The 19,039-nt window shown below is 40.1% G+C and overlaps 1 protein-coding gene across 1 annotated transcript in view; it reads left to right on the plus strand.

Annotated features, from left to right (window-relative positions):
• Nucleotides 1–13,090, plus strand: part of b4galt6 (UDP-Gal:betaGlcNAc beta 1,4- galactosyltransferase, polypeptide 6) — a 63,752-nt gene extending 50,662 nt beyond the window's left edge. The window contains exon 9 of the mRNA XM_080032643.1: nucleotides 11,681–13,090. Within this exon, the coding sequence (XP_079888769.1) occupies nucleotides 11,681–11,828 (148 nt within the window). The 3' untranslated portion in view covers nucleotides 11,829–13,090. The remainder of the gene's footprint in view (nucleotides 1–11,680) is intronic.
• The last annotated feature ends 5,949 nt before the right edge of the window (nucleotides 13,091–19,039 follow it).

Consider the following 19,039-nt stretch of genomic DNA (forward strand, 5'->3'; position numbering starts at 1 on the left):
AAACAAGCCAGTGTACGGTTACGGCACCAGACACAACCAACCTCGTGACGTAGGCTTCTACATCATTCCAACATGGCGGCCACCTAGTCAGCTCGCTAGGTTAAAATCAAGATAATAAATTGTAATATCTGTGATTTAAAAAACGTTTTAAATGGTTTTTTTTTGGCAAAGTGATTTGCCTTATTCATGTACTGCCAGTGCTAAAGTATGTGTTTCATTTCCACTTTAATGCCTCGATTTTGCCATAAGATGTAGGAGATATTCCCAACAGATGGGGGGAATAGGTGATTGTTCACTATGGGCATCAGAGTAGATGCAGAGGAAAACTTAAAATGGCGCCTAAATTGGAACCAAATCCTCAAAGTAGTTTGCACAATCGGATTCTTTGTGAAAGCAGAAGGATTAATGGGCAATGAAGATGTGAGTAAAGCCGGTAGTGCAGAGGAGAAACAGGACTGGGTCTCAGGCTTACACCATAATAGATTGGGAGATTGAAGCCAGTAAGTTAATTTATGTATTTGTGCTGACCAATAATATAGAAGAGAATTTGGCAAGGCGAGACCGCCGTCAGATGTCAATTTTTGCAATAATGACTTTCTTATCCTGGCTGTCTTACCTCCCCACAAGAAGGAAGTAATAGTACCATCCAAAGGCTTAAAAAACTTTTTGGACAAAAATAAAGGAGTGCACTGAAATAGAAAAATAAATCTTGGCAAGACTTTCATCTTTACCACGTTAATCCTACCTATCAATGACAGAGGGAGAGAGTTCCACCTCTTAAAATCCAATCCAAGCTGGGCAACCAATGGGGCAAAATTGGCAGAATAAAGAGAAGGCAAGGTGCGGGTCACATTAATCCCTAAATATTTGAACCCTGAGGGGCTGAGCTAAGGTGTTTATAGGATAGCATTCACTTTTAAGTAGATTCACTTTATAGCCTGAGAAAGAGCCAAATCTCTCCAGCAATGATAAAATTGGTGGAATAGTAGTCAGCGGGTCCGATATATACAAAAGAAGGTCATCAGCATAAAGAGACAATTTTAAGTCGATGCCAGAAAGAGGAATGCCGTGAAAGTGGGGGAGAGATCTTAAGGCAATTGAGAGGGGTTCTATGGCCAAAGCGAATAGTAGGGGAGAGAGGGGACAGCCCTGCCTAGTACCGCGTGATAGAGTGAAATATTTAGATCAGGAATTATTTGTGTGGACACTGGCTTGAGGGGTGATATACAGAAGCCGAATCCAATAAATAAACCTGTTCCCTAGGCCAAACTGTTGTAGAACTTCAAAAAGATAATGCCATTCTACCCGATCAAATGCTTTCTCAGCATCAAGCGAAATAACAACTTCAGGCGTTGTGGCGGAATGACCAGAGAAAATTACATTTAAAAGTGTTCGGACATTGAAAAACAGCTGGCGCCCTTTGATTAAGCCATTCTGTTCTTCTGATATGATGACAGGAAGAATCTTTTCAAGACGAGTTGCTAAGGTCTTAGCTAAAATCTTAACATCAACATTAAGAAGTGACAGAGGCCTGTACGAGGCGCAAGAAGTAGGGTCTTTTCCTTTCTTCAAAAGAAGGGATATGGATGCTTGGGTTAGAGTGGGGGGCAATGAACCACGTTCTAGGGATTCGTTAAAAACTAGAGTTGAGGAGAGGGGCAAGCTTATTAATACATTTCTTAAAAAACTCAACTGGGAATCCATCGGGCCGGGTGTTTTATTGTTTTGCATGGCTTTGATAGATGATTTAATTTCTTCCAAATTTAAAAGGTACATCAAGCTCATTAGCAGTAGTGGGATCAACTTTGGGGATATCAAGATTATGGAGGAAAGAAGTAATTTCTGTCGTGTGATGATGATTCTGATTCATAAAGGGAGAAATAGAAATCCCTAAAGGTGTCATTTATAGAAGTGGGATCAGAGACAAGTGCGCCACAGGAATCTTTAATTTGTGGAATTAATCGAGAAGTAGTTTGACGTTTCAATTGATGAGCCAGGAGCCTACTCGGCTTATCACCATGCTCATAATAAGTAGCACAAGAACATAGTAAAAGTCGCTCAACGTCGCTTGTTGTAAGGAGGTCCAACTCTGCCTGCAGATCATATCTCTGTTTCACTAAACTCTGGGATGGGTTAATAGCATTTTGTCCATCAATATCCCGGATTTTAATTAGGAGTTCATTTAACCTGGCCTTACGGGTTTTATTGCGATGAGCTGAGTAAGAAATAATTTGACCACGCAAATAGGCTTTGAGCGACTCCCATAATAATGAGTAAGAGACAGTCATCCTTGTTAATAGTTATAAAGTCATCAATAGAGGACAATATAAAGGCGTTGAATGCATCATCAGACAGAAGCAGAGTGTTAAACCTCCAGGGTGAGGAGAAACGAGGTTGGCCTGAGAGTTGTATATTGAGACTAAGAGGAGCATGATCAGATATTACAATTGAATGATACTCGAAGGAAGGTCACTTTGGAGACCAGGGAACCATCAATAAAAAAAAAAATCAATGCGGGAATAGGATTGATGGACTTGGGAAAAAAAATATGCTTTAGTTTGTGGATTATGAAATCTCCAAGGGTCTACACACCCATTTTGGACCATAAAATCAGAAACTGATTTAGACATGGAAGATTGGTTGAGAGTACGGGGATTAGAGCGGTCCAGGGTTGGATTCATAACACAATTCAGGTCCCCAGCAAGAATTAAAAGATGGGTGTCTAGGAAAGGCAGGGTGGCAAATAATCTATTTGTAAAATCTGGGTTGTCAAAATTTGGAGCATAAATGTTTACTAATAAAACCGGATTCTGGTATAGAAGGCCTGCAACAATCATATATCTCCCATTCTTATCAGCTATGATCTTAGAAGCGGTAAAATGTACCCTTTTATTAACCAAAATAGCTACCCCTCTAGCTTTTGAATCAAAAGTTGAGTGAAAGACATCACTGACCCATGGACTCTTAAGTCTAACTTGATCCCTATCACGTAAATATGTTTCCTGTAAGAATACTATGTCGGCGTTCAATCTTTTCAAATGAGAAAGTACTTTAGATCGTTCAATGGGGCTGTTCAGACCTCTCACATTCCATCTTATTCAAATGGCCCCAAAGAAATATGGCTATGGAGAACGAATATCAACTTTGGAATAACTGAACTGTGTAAACAGTGAACAGAAGAGTTGTATGAAACGGAAAGCTCACATGAATTAACAAATATTTGAAAATATGACTGCAGCTTTAAATGTACGGCTGTAAACATTATAGACGAGCCGTTAGAACGCCACAGCACGCATATAGGGGCAGATAGTATGCGGTAACAGCACACACCCCCACAGAACAAAATGAACACCATCTGGACATAGTTTATCATTTGAAATGCACGTAACTTTGAGTGTCGCCATTGTATACAGCCTGTATCAAATAGGCAAACACCTGCACAATCAGCTGTGTAGCAAAACACAGACGCTAACTAGCAGCTGCACTTCTGCCTTCTATAGCTACAGTGTTACCTCTCATCCAGTGGATTAAACGTCCTTAAACAGTGTCTTTATGGGGGTTTGGGGGGCTTGTCGATGTATTTCTGCGCCTCCTGGGGTGAGTTTATCCACTTTCTGGCTCCATCGGACATCGTGACACAGAGTCGCGCTGGGTATAGAAGCGCAGGTCTCAGTCCCAGATTGTAAAGCTCTGCCATGATGTCCCGGTACTCTGCACGCTGGCTCTGCACCTCGGGGCTGTAGTCCTCCACAATCCGAATAGGCTTGCCGCGAAACTCGAGCTGGCCCCCTCCGTCGTGCCTCTCTGATGAGTAAATCCTTCATCTGGTATCGATGCAGGCGCAAAATGACTGGTCGCGGTCTCTGGCCGGGATCCGGTTTAGCTTTGAGGGAGCGATGGGCTCTATCGACTTCTGGGGGCTCTGGCAACATCTCGCTCCCGAAAACCTCCCGCAGCAAATCCGAAAAAAACTCAGTTGGTCGTCCGCTTTCAGTGGATTCAGGCAAGCCGAGAATTCGTATGGTTTGTCGTCGGCTCCGGCCCTCCAAGTCGGCTACTTTAGCTGTTAGCTTCGTGTTGTCACCACGCAGAGTGGAACTAATGGTCTCAAGGTTGCTGACTCAGGTCCTCAGCAGAAAGCTCCAAGGACGAGAGGCGTTGACCATGGTCCTCCACTGTCAGTGTAATCTGGTCTAACTTTGCGTCGAGCTGAGCGAATTAATTTTTAAACTCTGCGGTCAGTGTCTTCCGGAGCTCCTCAAGTAGCGTGGTTATCATGGGCTTTATAGCCCCCAAGCTAACGTTAGCATTAGCGTCCTCTTTTTCGCTCGGAGTCGGCTTTTTACCCTTAGAAGCCATTTAGAGAGACGGCTGTACTTCTCTAAAGGAGTGTTTGACAAAAACTAAAAAAAAACTGGAGCCGTTTTGTTGTGATAGTATGAGTGTGGAATGTTATATAAAGACAGTTTACCGGAGCTCACACTAAGTGCGTCTAGTCCATCTAACTCTCAAACCAGATGTCAAGTTTCATATTCATATTTTGTAGTCAAACCCAAATGTTTCCAGTCTACAGCAAAAATAAAGGAATTGGCCTCAATGTTCCAATACTTTTGTAGGGGACTGTATATACATCTATTAGGGGAGAGTGGCCTGAGTTGTGCCGGTGGGAAAGTTGTGCTACCCCTTGTTTCTTAAATATGTGAAGAGCCATCCAAATGGATGGCTCTTCACATTTAAGAAGAGCCATCCATTTGACTCATCCTGTAAAGAAGGGAGACACAAGGAATAAGATATAAGCACATTTAGGCAAAAAACTGTGTTTTGCCTTTCAAAGTACAATTTCCATGATCAAGGTTTTTTGATTATTGTGTCTGAACAATTATAGACAAGTTTGAAAACATTTGACACGTTTTAGTGCTTTAGTATGCTACACTTTGAGTCTATAGAGTTAGCACGATGTCAGCCCTAAACTGCTGCTTCATGCTAATTATCCAAAATTCTGGGGTTGGGGTGATTTGTGCCAAAGGGCCTAGGTGAGTTATAAGTAAGTAAAATGTATTTATAAAAGCACATTTATGACTGTTTGCACTGTCCAAAGTGCTGTATATAGTGCATTCAGTAGGTAAACAATGAAGGTAAAATAACAATAACAAAAATAAAAGACATAAAGCCCATACATCCACATATAAACAAAGATAGTAGTGCCTCTGTAAGATAGTTAATGGGGAGGAAATACCAGGGTGTACAGATGGGTTTTGAGCCTTGATTTAAAGGCAGCAATGGAGGGGGAATCACATTTGTCAGGTGGCAGTTGGTTCCACAAGCATGGAGCAACTAGTGCAAAGTAAATTTCTGGGAGTTGTGCCATTGGCATGGCTGTATACGCTGGTTACCAAAAGAAAGTGATTGTCTAGAGTAGCTCAGAAGAGACTGACATCTTCATTCCACTTAACGACACCACTGATGAGAATTCAGATGGCCAGAAATATGATGATGGTGACTTTGTCATTGTGAGCTTTGCAGGTAAAACCATTAGATCTGCTAGGCCTTGTTTAAACCCATTGATGACGGCTGCTGCGCGATGCCACATAGGCTCTCCTGCCTGATGCTGCGTCGCGCAGCATTATTACTTTATCTAATTTTCATGGCATTCCCAGCATAGAATGCACTGTCATTGGTTCAAATACACATGAGGTGGGTTTTGTTGATTTTTTGAAGACCACGTGACCACCCAAAAGTTGTGTGGTTTGCCGAAAATCATGTCAATCAAAAAATAAATAAAAATAAAAATAAAACAAAATAATAAAAAAAATACGCCAGCTATGTCGGCGACAGAACAGTTAGTGGCGTTTGGTGCGCAGAATCAAGGTCTACTATAGACTACTGACGAAAATCACACAACACATTGCATCTATTTATTAACTATATTTAATAATTTTCTTATTCATCTAATTTTGACGATTTTTAGAAATATTTGTTGGTTTGTAAGCGCTAAGGGAGCATGTTTAAATAAAACCTGTGAACGTTAACTTTTAAATGTATTTTATTTCATGTTTCTATGTGCTACACAGACTTAGATATTAAGGTTTTGGTAGACTTGACAATTCGTACTATTTTTTCAGAAAACCCTCAGGCATTAAGGACATGCATCCTAGATTGCCATAGTCATCAATGGGTTAAGAAAATTGTCCCTCACTCTTTGTAAAATATTTACTTTATTTACTTTAAATAAACCTTAAATAAGTGATTGTCTAATGGATTTGTCTTGCATTACAGTTTATGAGATATATATCAATGGCACAATTTACCCCATGGTATTCTCTCTTGTGGCACAACTTACACCACACCGGGGGCAAGTCGTGCCACAAGACAACTTTTTTTCCGAAAGGTATATTTCTTAAACAGTTTATTCCAGATCCAAAGTTTTTATTGCCAGGGATGCACAACATCCTGAAATATATGTACATATTTGAGTTGGAGACATAACTGTCAATGCCTCACTTTAAAATCACTTTGAGTAAAAAGTGGCACATCTCACCCCACTCTCACCTATAAAATAAAAATGTAAGGCTTAATCAAAATAAATTATTGAATGATTTTAACTTTGACCTCATTTGCTTTCAAAGCTCAGCCAATGAGATAACAGTAAAATTGTATTTGGGGAAGCCCTATAATACCCAGGGGGCAAAACCCTCTTTTTTTGGAAAACAGACATGGGCTGTTGTAAAAGGTGATATCTAGGACCTTCAAGGATCACAACCTGGGTGGACAACCTGGTCAACTACTTTGCCAGTTGATTACTGGCATTAAAACAATGATTTGTTGTATTGAAGTTTTTTTCAAAAATGTTTGAATATGCAATTTGGCATATTTCACAAATTATGCACACATTTGCACATCTTTAAAAACCAAAAATCTAGATATTGGATAAAGCCAGAGTTGAAATCTTTATTGCATTTTGACTTTATATAAGTGTGTTTAAGTTTCTACATAACTAACTTCCTCTGTGAGAAATGGTGTGATAATTCTGGTTTGATTGACATGATTTGATAGTTTTTTTCATTACTCTGACCCAAAAATCTCAACTTCTAAATCACTTACATCAACTAAACTTTCCATAATCATTCTTAGCACTATTCTGAATGTTATTAAAGAAGGATATTTTACACAGCCTTTTTTAATTTTATAAATCAATAAATACTATTTCCAGGTCTTAAAAATGCATTACTGCATGTTTTGAAGAAGAAAATGTCTCATAAATCAGACTATGAACAACATATGAAAATATCCTTCTTCAATAACCTACAGAATAGTGCTAAGAATGATTATGGAAAGTATAGTTGATGTAAGTGATTTAGAAGTTGAGATTTCTGCGTCAGAGTAATGAGAAAAACTATCAAATCACGTTTATTTATACATTATCAAACCAGAATTATCACACCATTTCTCACAGAGGAAGTTTGTTATGTAGAAACTTAACACACTTATATAAAGTCAAAATGCAATAAAGATTTCAACTCAAAGATTTTAGCCAATATCTAGATTTTTGGTTTTTAAAGATGTGCATAATTTGTGAAATGTGCTAAATTTGCATATATATTCCAGCATTTTTGAAAAAAAACGTCAATACAAAAAAGTCTTTGTTTTAATGCCAGTAATCAACTGGCAAAGTTTCATGATGATATCTATAAGTTAAAAAAAAATATGTTTTACCCTCGCATTAAACCATGGTTCTGCCCGCCCGCTGTAGCTTTCCAGCAGGTAGTTGCCCAGGTTGTCCACCCAGGTTGTGATCCTTGAAGGTCCTAGATATCATTTCTCCAAAAAATCACTTTGCCCCCTAGGTATAAGCTATTCTAAAGAAGATCAAGAGTCCAATCTCTACTCACAAGTGAATGCAGAGGCTACATTTTTCCAAACTACAGAAGGCTCAAGGAGCTTACACACATCCAAATTAGAATGAACTTATCTTGATAATGCTAAAATAAATATTTACATTTCAACACAGTCTTTTCTTTCATTTGGACTATGTCACTTCTACTCCCACTGGGTTCCTTTTCTGGCTGCAGCCTTTGGATAACATGTGACAATAGGGCTGGGCGAGCTGTTGGCTTGACGCAGAGTTGGCTTGTTTTAAGCCGCAAACTACATGGATTAGCTCTCGTGAGCTAGCTGGCTAATAATGACATATTTAGCCTACTCGGGGCTTCACCCCCGTGCTGTTATTGTTGGAGACAGCCAGCAAGGCTGGTTTTATGTAACTTTAAAACATGTCAAACTTGAAAATATTATTTGTGTTGAAGCTGGAGTTAAAGTATTACCAGACATTTGCTCATTAGTTAATTTTGACAGCTTTTTTAAATGAAGATGAGCAAATACTGCAGGAAAATTCAAGTCTTTCATTATTTTGATATAGGCTACTATCAATTGGAAAATGTAGGCTATTTGGTTGATGCTGTCATTTTTATTTTGCACTGACTGACTAAAGCCAGACTGGTGTGGTACTTTGCACCATTTTTTCTTTAGTATGGAAATTTAAGTTCCAAGCAAAAGATGAAAATAATCTTATGTGATTAAAGTTCAGTACGGTTATTGTAATCCATTGAATTTAAAGGAAAAATACTATACCGTGATATACTGTATATCCATATCGTGATATAAAATTACCTATATCGTGATATAAGATTTGGTCCATATCGCCCAGCCCTATGTGACGACCAACCCCAACTGGGATTTCTTGCTAGCATCAAGGCCAACAACCATCTGATAACTAATTAGCTTGCAAACAACAATCTAAACTATAGCTTACCCTTCACACTTTTTTAGGGTAACAAGTGTTTTGTTATAAACCCATTGTGTAAAAGCCTAGAAGAAAAATACTGAGGAGCTAAATATTTTCAATTTGACAAGAAAAACACAAACAGTCCTCTCACCTCAAATTCAGCAGTCTAACTCAAAGGAAGACTATGTAGGTGACCTCTGATCCCAATTCTGGATATTTACTTACCAAAATTTAACAGACGGCGCCTTCTGGTTCCGATTATATAACGATTGTGACAACCAACCCGTGTGACATATAACCCCGTTCTCCCCTACCTCCTGAACATGGGCGGGGTCGTCATACAAAGGGGCAGAAAGTACTATGAACTGAACCAACCGCCAAAAATACGGATGGAAAATGTTTAAGAAATACCCCCCTTGTATCCATTTGCTAAAAGCTGCTAGCTGCCCTACATGTCTCCTCTTGTGTTGTGTACAGTACAGTATGTTTAAAGTAACATCCTCAACAACCAACACAACCGGGTGAGCTTAGCGAATATATGGACATTTCATTATGTTTATTCAGATCTGTGATGCAAACCAATTGAATGAGAGCCAGACAAGGCTGCACAAAATACACTCGAAAAGTCCTGTAGAGTTTGGGAGAATATTAAATAGAATGAAGCCGGTAGTCTCTGGCCAATCAGTGTCCGGCAGTCTGCCGATGTCACCTTTTAGCATCGGCTCAGCTCGCTTGGAACCTAGAGCGAGGCGATACCAAAAAAGCAGCCGCTACCAGGGACCAGGGGCCTCATTTATAAACGTGGCGTACGCCCAGAAGAGGGCGCACGCCAATTTCTATGCAAACATTGGGATTTATAAAAAGCAAACTTGACGGGAAGATGTGCGGTCCTCCCACGCAAACTCTGACCCATGCGTACGCACAGAAAGTGGAGAAAGGAGAAACGGCGACTCCGTCGGCACATGCATGAAGTGCGAGAACGAATGTGTTTGTGTAAAATGAATCCAGATATATGCCTATTATAAGCCATGTAGGTCTATCATATAGGGAGTTCCTTTGCAAAACGGATGAAGCCATTCTTACAACTAATAAAAAAATGCCTCCACGGATTTTTCTATGGAGTGATACCAACAAAAAACAAAACGAATTAGGATCTTAAATAGCCTACAAACGGAGATATGAGTGCAAATAATAAAAAATAAAAAAAACGTTAGAATAAGCTCTGCATGTTATTGGATTCATTCTGATAATATTGAGGTGGAATACAACCTATTACTTTTACACTGACGCTGTTCTCGATGCCTCAGTCAGGCAGACAGGAGTGCACAGTTTCATACACTAATCACAAGCCTACTGTAGGCTACATCACATACTGTGCTAATTTTTCGCGGTTTTTAGTCCGTTTTATCTATGTGTTTTTCTTTGTGTTTAAGCACATCGTAACTGTGTTTTGAAAGGGACTGTGAAGTTTATTATTAACCCTCCGCCGCCCGTCACTGCACCGGGATGAATTCTCCGAATCTGTATCTCATGGGGGGTCTCAGTGTCCCCCGCTCGTGGCAGAAACACTGCTGTGTGAGTATATGCACTTTTTTGCGTCCACTTTTATGTCGGATCACTTCTTTTTATTTCGACCACAGCGTTCACAGAGATCGCCACAGGCTGCACTCTGACGCCTTTACCCTCACACTGTGCCACCAAACTAAATTTTCCCTGGTCGCCACTTCTCCAACGGGTACTTCGGTGTGACCGCAGTGATCCACACCGTGTGGAGTCTATTTTTCCATTTCCCTTTCAGTCGGCGATTGCCACTACCGCCTTCATGCACTCAGTAAATTATATTAATTCGGGCGTGTCAATGACTATGTATGGGTAAATATGGGTGTTACGTGAAGGCCGCAAAGGCTGCGCCACATTTAGAGTTGATTGTGATTTATAAAGGGAAACAGGCGTAGGACGTGAGTGCGCACTGTTTTATAAATCAGAATATTTTTGTTCGCACGTACATCCTACATTTCTTCCGTACGCTAGCTTCCACGTGAATCCCACGCAAAGCTTTATAAATGAGGCCCCAGGTACCGTGATCTTTGTGGTGGGAACGCCAAAAATGCAAGTTGAGTCGAGTCGAGCTGATTGATACCACGCAGTGGAAAAGCGCCAATTGTTTCCTGCATTCTGGTGACTGTAAAGGAACCTATTCAAAAGATACAAGTACACTGCAGCAGCATTTAAATGTCAAATATACTAATTTTATGGTTGTATATTCATATATTAAAGACCTACTTCACAGGTGGGAATATGAAGGTGTATTGAACTCTGAGATCCTATGTAGTATAAATGTGCAAACATTTTTTAAATTGGTTCATCCTAGCCTGAGAAAAGGCAGAAAGAGTGTTTTATGGTCTCACTGTCTAACCCTACATTTTACTAGTGTGACATCACACTAGTAAAAATGTAGGGTTAGGACGGCTGGGCCAAGGGAAAACTGAGGAAAGAAAAACCTCATTCATTATATTATAATAGCGATTTTATAATGATAGAACGCCGGTTCCGTATGGGTGAAGTATTCCTTTAAGTCTATTATTATCGTCTATTACTTTAATAACTTCCATCTTCCTGTGAACTAGACAGTAACATTCACCCAGCAGATCCGCATGTAAATGGTCCCCATGTCCACTCTGCACTCTCAACTCTTTAACTGTTTGATAAAGGTTAAAACACCTCAAAAATAACAAAAAGTATATTAGAGTGTTAAATCCCAAAGAACTTCATGTCCTGGAGTAGAGTTAGGTTGAGGGAAATGGAGTGGATCTATTGAGGAATGAACTGTGTAGTGCTTTCTTCTAACAATGTGTATAGGATGTCTGTGTTTTAATGAGTGTGTGACTGTGTCTGCAGGTATAAACTACTGAGGTATTCCAAAGAGCGCCAACACTTGGACGGCCTCAACAACCTCCATTACACCCCCCACATGTCCCTGAGCAGCCTGTACAAGAACATCACAGTGGACCTGGACCCAGAGCTGGCTCCTATCGAGGACTACTGAACTGCTCAGGCCCCACACCACGCAACGCTGACAGCTAATCTATAGGGAGAAAAAATGAACAAAAGTAGGGCAATCCAAAAGTAAAAAATTAAGAGGCAGTGGCAAGTCTCTCAAAGTGAACGCGTGTGTGTGTTTGTTTGTGTGTGTGTGTGTGTGTGTGTGTCTGCGTGTATGTGGGGCTGCGTGTCTTTTTAGTTCCGTGCCAACTTAACTACTAGAAGTTGACCTTTTGTTTTGTTTTTGGTTGGAGGGAGCGGCAGCATCTCCGCTCTGATGTTTACTGCATACGCCTTAATGTGGCAGAGGCACAGCTCCCTCCGTGCGGCATAGCACTGCTTCACTTCTCATGTATCACCGTCACCTTACAAAGCCAACAGACAAGACCGCCTTGTCTCACTTTCTACTATCATTTTGTTATATACATATCATTTTGTTAGGTCACGGTATTCCTTTTTCAAAAGGAGGGATGTGAGTCAGCTCTACATTCATGTTTGTGATGTACATTCTTTTTTATTTTTGATATGTGGTATTTATTTCCTGTGTTTAAGGCTGTTTGAGGAGCACTCAAGTTTTTTTTTTGCTGTTTGTTTTGCTGCACTGCTGCTGAACTGCGCATGACCATGTATGTAAATATCAGCCTTTTTAAAGCTACAACACAACAACACACGTATGTAAATATGGGCCTTTAAACGCTCGGGCATATTAGTGATATTCCAGTGGATTTGAACATTTTATTTTGGCAGCTACCTTCGTTGTGAGGATTTAACAAGAGTGAGTGCTTTCTTCCTAACAGGAAGATCTTCTAACAATATAGGATGTTTGCTTTCAAAAAGAAAAAGAGGATCCAAATATCAAGATTTTACTTTATCTTTTGCATGCCTTAATTTATTTTATTTACCAGATTCTTTTTCTTTTCAAACAAATTATTTCATCAGTTGGAGATGTGTATATTTTTTAATGTAGCCTTTAGTTGTGCTTTGTTTTTTCTTTTGAGGTGCACTGTGTGAAGAGTAGAGCGACTGTACAATGAGCAGGGTCAGCCATTTCAGCACCATGTGTCCAGGAGAGCTTTGGGCTTTTTTTCTCAGATGTCCTTTTATTTTCTTTGATTTGTATTGTAATGATTTAGTGCTGGACCATGTGATAAAGCTCTTTACTGTACTGTGTGTGTGTGTGTGTGTGTGTGTGTGTGTGTGTGTGTGTGTGTGTGTGTGTGTGTGTGTGTGTGTGTGTGTGTGTGTGTGTGTGTGTGTGTGTGTGTGTGTGTGTGTGTGTGTGTGTGTGTGTGTGTGTGTGTGTGTGTGTGTGTGTGTGTGTGTGTGTGTGTGTGTGTGTGTGTGTGTGTGTGTGTGTGTGTGTGTGGCGCTGGTCTTATTGTTTTATATGAAGGGCCAGAATGAGAGAACCTTAGTGTCAGCTCCACACAGCTGAAGCTACTGTGGTTCTTGAATGGCACACTCTGTGAATAGTTCCCTTTCTTTCAAAGCTTTGAGCACTATGAAGAAAATGGAGAGAAAAAGTGTTGGCAGATTATTTTTGAGCAGATGTTCACTGTTAGGATTCTCCTTTATATCTCCAGGTTTTGACCATGAATTGTATGTCTGGACATGTTTTCCTTGATTGTAAGTTGAAGCAGAACTCTGGTCATAATACTTCATCTGGTTCAGAATCTCTGCCAAGCCCTGATACACTGTGTGATTTAAGGCTCCAAACTGTGAAACATTTCAATCACCAAAGAGCTGTACCAAAGTAAGGCTTTCTATGTGAGCCACATCTCCAGATGAAGCAGTCAGGAAAGCCACTGGCCAACATGAGCCCTCTACTCTGGCTCATCTAAAGGTCCCTGTAGTCTTCATCGGCAGGCTGTTGTCATGGCGTTGTATATGGATGGATAGAACTCTGTTGATGAAGATCATGTGAGATGATTGATGCTACTGAGTTGTCCTTGTTGTGAGATGCTTTCAATGCAAATCACAATCGAAAAAAATTAAACGTACATTTTTAAAACACAAGTGGCAGCGAGTTGATGTTGGCTGCATATTTAGCTTTTTCTTTTTTAACAAGCTGATCAGTCAATAAATTCACGATCTGATTAAGCCCTTGATTAACCAAGTCTATCTGCAAACATTTTAAAATTATTAGTATAAATAATTTATTATTTTAAGCAGAAATTTAATTAAAAAATACTTCCAGTCCACTTTCACAAATGTGAATCTACGCTAATAATGTCAATATACTTTGGTTTTGGGGCTGTAAATTGGACAAAACGGGCCACTTGAAGATGCCAAATCGCAATCTGCAAAATTACAATTTTAAAGGACATAAAATGAATTGATAATGATTAATGAATGCAGATTAACCTAGAGATTGAATGAATGAATTGAGCAAGCATTATGACGAGCCTCAACACAGCATTGGACATCTCATGTGTCATCCAATGTCTGTTTTTTACACAGTGTGCTGGCTCCACAGTGCAGCTTCCTGTCAGTACTAGCAGGCTTCTAAACATTTCAAAGTGCTTACAATCATTTTGCGCCACGCTTTAAAAGCTATTCAAATTGTTAGTCTTCATATGCTGGAGCTCATTCGGAATGTGGCAAACACTTGGAAACTTGTGACATTTCTTTTAGTAAAACCTTAAAGATGTTGTGAGCGATTCATTGATAGGTTCCAGCTAATGAAATGACCAGAGTTCTGTTTCCAATGCTTGTTTCGTTGTTAAGCATTACATGTCAGTATCAGCCCAAACCCTTGCCACAGCCTGTGTATGTTTACAGAGTGTTTTTATTTCCCTCTCAAAAGCAGACATGGCTGAAACTACCCATTTAACCCAGTGTGTGTTGCCACAGAGCGCTTCACTAGCATGGGGCTCATAGTAGAGAGTCTCATGTAGTGCTGGAGTCCACCTCTTTGAGCCGTGCCCTTTTCTTTCTGGACACACTAGACTTTGAACAGTGTTGGTTAAGCAGATGGTTCTCTTATGCCATGCCTTGTCTTAGCTTAGAACCACATTTTGGCATAAGAGAAGAAAATCCTCCCTCTTTCTCTATTAGACTGGCTGTAATCTGACTGTAGCAGTGATGAGCAGTGTCTATTGATGAGCCTTCCGCTGGTTAGGGCGCATACAATACAGTGCCCCCTCTTTCTGTTGCTACAGTATTTAATGCAGCGGTAATGCCTTAAGTTAAGTATTCATTACTGTTTGTGGTGAAATATCAAATATGTGGGAAGCAGTAATAAGATTTTGTCTGTAAACATACTGAAAATATGAACCTTCATATTCCATGAGGGACTCGACTCAATTAGACTTTTCTATATTGGGGGGGGGGGGGGGGACTTGGTAACAAAAGGGTAACAACACCATTTAGTTGAAATGGCATTCTGAATAGCATGACCTGCTGCATGTTACCTTTCTTCTTTTATGTGTGTTACTGTTGTGCAAATGAAGAAGTTCAACTTAGTCCAAACATGGTGACATGCTAATTGACAGGCTTCAACATGTTTTCTCTACTTGAGTTTTGGTTGAAGTTGTTTGATAAGCATCACCTATCAAATATGACCCCCCCCCCCCCCCACACACACACACACACACACACAGTGTATGGCCTCCACGCTTCTCTGCCTTCCATCGCCCTCCTGTTCTTTCCCAGAAGGCAAATCAAACCATAGTAATGCATCTGTACTGTTCATTGTGTACATTGCAGTGTTACGTCCATTGAAAAGGAAAGCATATTCCCGTCTGCGGCAGCCAAACTTTTACTAGTATTTACAGTGTGGTTTTTCTAGTTCTGGTTTAAGACAGCCTCGGCCTGAAGTTCCTGGGCCGTGTCAAAAGGCCAGTGGAGAAGATGCACGTCGTTTAAGGGGCAGTTCAGCATTGTGTTTAAGTTACGTTGGACAACTTGTATATGGAATATCAAACAAAACAAAACTTCAAGTGAATAAATGTCAGAAGAGGTGTTAGGAGAAGATATGACAGGGCATTCAGCATGTAGCACTTTTAGATCAGGCTATATTCCATTCTTCTCTTGGGTCTGCTTAGTATCTAGTTTGCATGGCCGAAGCCAAACCATGTTCCCTGTGCTGAGTGCTTAACTGGAGAAGTGTCTGTTTCTAATGAGTTGGTATTGGCCTTGCTCTGTTTGGTCCCAGTTTGAGCTGAGGTTGACTCCAGCCAGTATTCAAAACCTTTCAGATCTGTTTATTATTAGACAACTGTATTCCATTTTGCAGTATTTATTTGTGCCTTGAGTTCTTTATTTTTTCATTTAAACTGAAGAGATTAAAAATGTTTTGTTTTCCTGAATTGTCAATGTTTTGTCCCCTTCATTAATGGTATTGAGTCAGACAGAGTTTATCATGGGAGCCTAACACTGAGATACCAGGGCCATCTGCACGTTATGCATGTCACATGCACTTCTCATTCCACCAATCAGTTCATTCAAACCTAACTCTACTGTCCTCCACTACAAGCACACATCCTTCATCATCAACAATTACAAGCACAAATTGCTGATGCTATGAGGCTAAAATAACTCTTTTGTAGCCTTCAGCATGCATGGCCTAGCCTTCCATTACATTCATGGACGATACAATTTCCTTTACATCCACTTTCCATTTGCATGACGACCAAAAACAGGTCCACAGAGGCTTTGCTGCTGTGAACAGCTCTGATGAGCACTGAGTTAACACCATTGTGTTGTGATGTGTTTGTCACATTCATCCCTGTGCTCCAGTGTTTGTCATCATTCAGGCTGCTTTTGTGGACTTGCAAGACATGGTCTTTTATTTGATATGTTTGCTAGGCATTCCTCTTTACATGTTTGAAAATGTCTTTCTTTGAAGAAAAAATTCATAATTAGAATCAATATATATACCGATACATCATTATGGACATACTGCATATGCTGGTCGATGGAGAACAGTGTGCATCCAGAAATGCCAAAGATATGGTTGAAGACTTTAGCTGCGAACACACCGCACTGGCCCCCTGCGGCGGTTGGCCATATATTCTCAACGCCGTTTCTGAGATCAGACCCGTCACACTTACAGTGCAACAACAACAAACACGCCAAAAAGATAAATAATTTCATCTTGCCGCATATGTTGGCCGCGCCGCAAATGGTAGCGCCTTCGATTGACGTGCTTCGCTGAGGCGCGGCCACGCACCGCAGAAACGCCCGCCGCTGGACGCCGATTCTTGGGTGGACGCGCGGCCACGCGCTAGTACATTGACTTTGTATGTAATCTCGCAGCGCGGCCAGTGCGGTGTGTTCGCAGCTTTTTGGAAACAGTGTTGCTGCCACATCATTTGTCCACCAGAGAGCACTGACAAGTTATTTATTTTATCAACTGCAACATTTCTCCCACAGTAAATCACAATTATTTAACAAGCACATTTAAGCAGTCCCTATCAAAAACAGTGACATGTTGAACAAAAACATTCCTATAAGCTACGCACTGAGAGAGCTTTCAGTTACATCTTGTGCCCTCCATCTGCAGACTTCTAACAGCCATCAGCTGATAAAATGATATTGCAGAAATAGTGTTACTGCTGTATTTGGCAGCTAAAAGGTAGCAAGAACTTGTTTTACAGGAATCCTAGGTCTGTTTAAAAGAATTTGCATTAATTGGCAACGTTGCACCACAAGGTGCATTAGTAGCTTTTCTGGAGATTACATTGGTTATCAAATGATCTTTTGCAGCAATCTGTCTGTCTCAACTTTGAAGCCAACATGAGTGAACAGTCCTCAGTCCCAGAACATCAGACTGGGACATTTTAATGAGAATCTAAGAATGAATGGTCAATGTTGACATGTTGGAATTTCTTAAAAACAGTTGCTTTTACATCACTTGCCCACCAGAGTGTGCTCACTTGTAACTGTTAAATTACCAACACACTACATTATTATCCCAAAATAATTAAATACATTTAAGGGAGTGTCGGCGTTGAATTACTTTTGCACTGTAGATTAGAACCGAGCTATCTCCGTTATCTACTGATAAAGACCATGTGACGTGGATGAAAGACCCGGGAATGATCCAGTAAGTTGTCCTTGTACTAAGACTTGTTTTTTGGCAAAATTATATTTCTAAAGTCAATATTAAACCCCTTAATATGTTGGCCGAATGACAGAAATCAGTGTATTAGATATTAGTATCTTTTGTCTGTCAGTTATATTAAAGGCTAGATTGATTTTGTAAACATTTTTTATTAGGACTTTTGTCCCTAGAGCTTTTCAAAATGTACAATTAAAGTGAAGAGAATGCGGTCCACACCACTTTACAGCATGGTCTAACAGCAGTTCTTTGATCCTCTCTCTGTCCTTATTGTCTGATCACCAGCTCTCTTCATTTCCTCATCAGTTCTTTTGAAGAACAAGTTCCACACTGAGCCTAGCTGGTGATAATGTAGCAGCCACGCTGCACATGTGCCTGTCAGTGGCTCAGCATGTGCTATGGCTATCCCCCTTCACACCTCATTGACTTGGTGAAGCTAGCTCCACTGTCTCACTTCTACAGTCTTTGGTAACAGTTTGAGTCTGGTTTGAACTGTTACTTTGTAAAGTTTGTTCCCCCCTTGATCAACAAAAGACAAAATAAACACTTCATTGCAATATTCTGGAAAACAGACCTGATGTTTGTCTCATCTATTTCCTTTTGGTAATGACCCTCTGATATGACTTTACAACTGTTAAAAGCTGAATAAAGGTATATTCTACCTAACCAATTGTAGTGTATGAAAAAGACCTGTGTGATGAGGCCTGATCATGACCACATAAATTCACAACACATCTGTGGTCATACAAATGATAAAGGTATGTTATATTCAGCATTTAGTTTCATCTTAAATTTCTGTTGAAACTCCCTCTGTTCATTTGTCAAAGAAGGAAAGCAGTGTATTTAATAGGGTACAGATGTTTGTGTGACATGTAGAGCCAAGTTGTTTCACGAGAGTTTTTAATAATAAATATGAGTGTCGGTCTGCAGTCTGCTTTATACTGCTGTTTATGATCTACAGATTTACACTCACCAGCCACTTTATTAGGTTCACCGCTTCATTTTCTTGTTGACACATATAACTAATCAGCCAATCACATGGCAGAAACTCAATGCATCAATGACCATGCCCATCCCTTTATGACCACTGTGTATACCCATCTTCTTATAGCTACTTCCAGCAGGATAATGAACCATGTCACAAAGCTCAA

The sequence above is a fragment of the Ammodytes marinus genome (genome assembly GCF_949987685.1).
Source record: "Ammodytes marinus genome assembly, chromosome: 8".
Taxonomy (NCBI): Eukaryota; Metazoa; Chordata; class Actinopteri; order Uranoscopiformes; family Ammodytidae; genus Ammodytes; species Ammodytes marinus.